Consider the following 3,855-nt stretch of genomic DNA (forward strand, 5'->3'; position numbering starts at 1 on the left):
ATGCTACCACCATTTAATTGAATCTCCATAATATGAGCCTTTTTTTGCCTTCTATTCATTAACTTCATCTGAGTGTGTGCAAGCACTCTAACAACAGTGCAGTACTTCTTAATTTTGTTGAAATCCTTATCAATTTCCTTTTTCCCTGTTTCATCAGCCCACTTTTGTGAAGCTTTAGTAAAAGCCTTCTTCTTTGATCTGTACCAATTTTTATAAAATCTTCTTTTGCATTCATCACCAAGATGTTCAGCCCAAACTGTTTTAAAAGTTCGCAATCCTTTCGGGGTTTCTATATATCCAACAATACCAACAACAATCATTGGCGGAGTTTCTAAAATTGTTACTGCCTCTACAACTTCTTTTTTGTGGACCTTTGATCCAGGTCTGTCAACTTCCCGCACGACGTGGGTCATCCCGGCCTTGTATCCCAAAAACGCTGTTAAATGTACTGGTTTAGACTTGTCGTCTTTAGGAAAAGCCTTAACCTTTCCACGATGACGTCTACTACGCTTTTTGGGCAAAAATCCAAGAGAACCATGTCTCGGTGCTGAAAACTTTCTATGTGACATCTTCGATAAATCTAACGATAAAAGGATACATACATACATGGCGGCGAGACCGGTTGTAATTAGCGAAGTTCTATATTTTTTGGTTGGTAACTTCGACTTATTTGATAATGAGACGTTTATAAATAATACTGCTGAATTTTTCTCCAACGAGGACTTTATTGACGCTCAAAAAATTTTGAAATTAGAGTTGGAAAATGTTAAAATTGAAAAGTTTGAAAAACCTACTTCACGTGGCAACACAAGGCGCGATAAACTGTTAGTATTAACACAAATTCTTATTTTTTTGAAAGAGGAAAAACTTATGGATAAGTGCTCAATGTTTGCCAGCGTTAATTTATCTAATGTTCCTAACTTCGAAAATGTCATCAAAATAAACTTTGAAATTCTGAAAAATGAATTAAAAAATATGTTGTACACTCAACATAACAAACTCATACAAACACTTGACGTGCACACGCAAGATATAACTTCTTTGAAAAATAAATTAGTGCAAACAATAGACGTGCATACACATGATATGTCGGCGCTTAACAACAAAATAAACTGTTGTTTGTCGTACAATAAAGACAAAAATACCTCGAAACTGAACATAAACTCAGTTCCGTCAGCAGTTAACTCCGATATGAACAAGCAAGCTGTTACCTCCAAACCAGCCATGTTTTGGTCCGACGAAATTACGACACCGACTGATGACAACCCTCTGCCATACAGCGTGGTCGTTCGAAACAAAAAAAGTGCTCGCACAAACAACTCTCCGGTTGCCAACCAAGTCAACCCTAACGATCAATCATCGCTTAAAGGAAATCCACCAAATCAACCTAATAAAATAATTGGTCTAAAAAAATGCGCCATCGACAAACTTTGTGCCGAGAAAATCATAGTAAAAAAATCGGTATTCGCAATGAGTAACGTTAAAAAATGCAGCAGAAGTAAAGTTGTCGAATATTTGTCTGATATTGGTATTAATGTATTATCGTGCTTTCCAGTCAGCAAACTTTCAACAGTTCCTCCAGGTACAACGCTAAACAACGACGACATCGAATCAACAATGTTTCGAGTATGCGTCAACACTGCTGATGCTACTAAAATGCAAGACCCTGATAACATGCCCGAAGGTGTCATCATTCGTGAATGGCATTTCACCTCCAAAAAATCGGAAGAAACCTCATCGATCAACAATGGCTGAATCTTCTTCAAATCAATCGTCAACTAATCCAAATTATGACAATTCGTGTTCATTAATTCCTGTTATTGATCATAGTACATTTCACTCAAACATTGACCCTGACTTTAACATACTGGATTCTTTCACTTTCTCTTCTCCTTACTATTCAATTGATAATCTTTTGAATATGTTAAATAATAATGATTTAAAACCTAATAACCTCTTGTCAATCCTACATATAAATAGTCGTAGTTTATTAAACAAAGTAAACGATTTATTATTGTTAAACAATGTTATAAGTAATTATTTCAATGTAATTGTTATTTCTGAGACATGGTTAAACGACGAATCGGTTAATTTAATCAATTTACCAGATTATAATTTTTTATTCAAAAACAGATCTAATAAAAAGGGTGGTGGTGTCGGGATATTTCTTAAATTGGGACTAGATTATACACTTTTCGACAATGCCCTATCAACGGACGACGTCGCCGATTGTCTATGTATTGAAATTAAATTTCACAAATCCAACGTCATCGTATTTGCTATCTATAGACCACCAAACTCTGACCCCTCCAATTTAATTCAAAAACTTGACCTCGCTTTATCTAGTCTTAAAACCAATTCTAAAGTTTACCTTGTCGGCGATTTCAACTTAGATCTCTCAAAGGCCTGCTCTGATAAACTCGTTGCTTCCTTTTCCGATTTACTGGCTTCCTTCAACTTTGTTCCTCTTATATCTCAGCCTACCAGAGTGACTCATTCTTCCTCTTCTATAATAGACAATATCTTCACAAGCAATCCATCTCATCACATTTCTGGTATTCTTTTACATGACTTTTCCGACCATTTTCCTATTTTCGCTTTATGTCCAAATCATTGTTTCCCCATTCCAACAGCTCCAATTAAACTTCGTAGAAATCTCTGTCCTGATTCTCTTAGGAAAATCAACCTCCAACTTTCTGTCCAAGACTGGTCATCTGTCACTACTCAAGATAATATTAATACATGCTGCTCTACGTTTTATGCCATTCTTTTCTATATTCTGGACTCCGTTTCCCCTCTGCTTCCAGTCAATTATATTTATAAAAAAACGTGGGTCAACAAACACATCATCCATTTATCCAAAATTAAACATAAACTCTACATCAAAAGCCTTAAAATTCCGTCGCAGTGCAACATTTCTGCTTATAAAAGGTATCGTAATTTCTTCACCCGGATTAAAAGAAAGACTGAGCGTGATTTCTACATTCACCGCTTCGATAAAATTCATGATTCTAAATCACAGTGGAACTTGATCAAAGAAGCTTTAAATACTAGATATTCTTCTCCACAAATATCAAAACTCATCATCAACAATAATAAGGTACAAAACAAACTTGAAATATGTAAACACTTTAACGAACACTTCATAAACATCAGCAACGAACTTCTCTCTAACCTACCTTCAGTTGATACAGATCCTTTGTCCCACATGTCACCGCCTAATTCTCACTCTATTTGCTTCCATCCGATTACTCGCTCCGAGCTGCTAACATTAGCTGGCAAGTTGAAAAACAAGAAATCTTATTCAGATGATGGATTAAATATGTTTCTTGTAAAAAACATAATATCCAATATAACAGTACCCCTTCTACATATTTTCAACTTATCTCTTAGTTCAGGAATTTTTCCGGACTGCTTTAAAACCTCGAAAGTTATTCCCATATTTAAAAAAGGAGATAATGCCGACATTAATAACTACAGGCCGATTTCTCTACTGTCTCCGTTGTCAAAATTACTAGAAAAAGCAGTTTATGTCAGACTATTTTCTTTCTTTGAAGTACATAAAATTATTTGCAACAACCAATATGGTTTTCGCCCTAGCCACTCAACGGAACTTGCTCTACTCGATTATGTCCATCACATCCTCTCCAAACTCAATGACAAAAAACTCTCAGTTGGTTTGTTTTTAGACCTTTCGAAAGCATTTGACGTTATTAATCACAGCATCTTACTTGATAAATTAAGTTGTTATGGTATTCGAGGAGAAGCTCTCGGGTGGATTCAAAGTTATCTCTCACATCGGAATCAATACGTCACTATTGACAATTACCAATCTTCAAAGGCCTTAACTTCCAT

General features: G+C 35.5%; 2 protein-coding genes across 2 annotated transcripts in view; one reads left to right on the plus strand and one right to left on the minus strand.

Moving 5' to 3' along the window:
• HELRODRAFT_182425 (hypothetical protein) overlaps positions 1-608 on the minus strand; it is a gene marked incomplete at both ends in the record, with an annotated part of 843 nt that extends 235 nt beyond the window's left edge. Inside the window, one exon of the mRNA XM_009032689.1 lies at positions 8-608. Coding sequence (XP_009030937.1) covers positions 8-608 — 601 coding nt within the window. The remainder of the gene's footprint in view (positions 1-7) is intronic.
• A 155-nt stretch (positions 609-763) lies between these two features.
• Positions 764-3,855, plus strand: part of HELRODRAFT_182426 (hypothetical protein) — a gene marked incomplete at both ends in the record, with an annotated part of 5,380 nt that continues 2,288 nt past the window's right edge. The window contains 3 exons of the mRNA XM_009032690.1: positions 764-779; positions 860-1,684; positions 2,109-2,806. Coding sequence (XP_009030938.1) covers positions 764-779; positions 860-1,684; positions 2,109-2,806 — 1,539 coding nt within the window. The remainder of the gene's footprint in view (positions 780-859; positions 1,685-2,108; positions 2,807-3,855) is intronic.

The sequence above is a fragment of the Helobdella robusta genome (genome assembly GCF_000326865.2).
Source record: "Helobdella robusta unplaced genomic scaffold HELROscaffold_86, whole genome shotgun sequence".
Lineage (NCBI taxonomy): Eukaryota > Metazoa > Annelida > Clitellata > Rhynchobdellida > Glossiphoniidae > Helobdella > Helobdella robusta.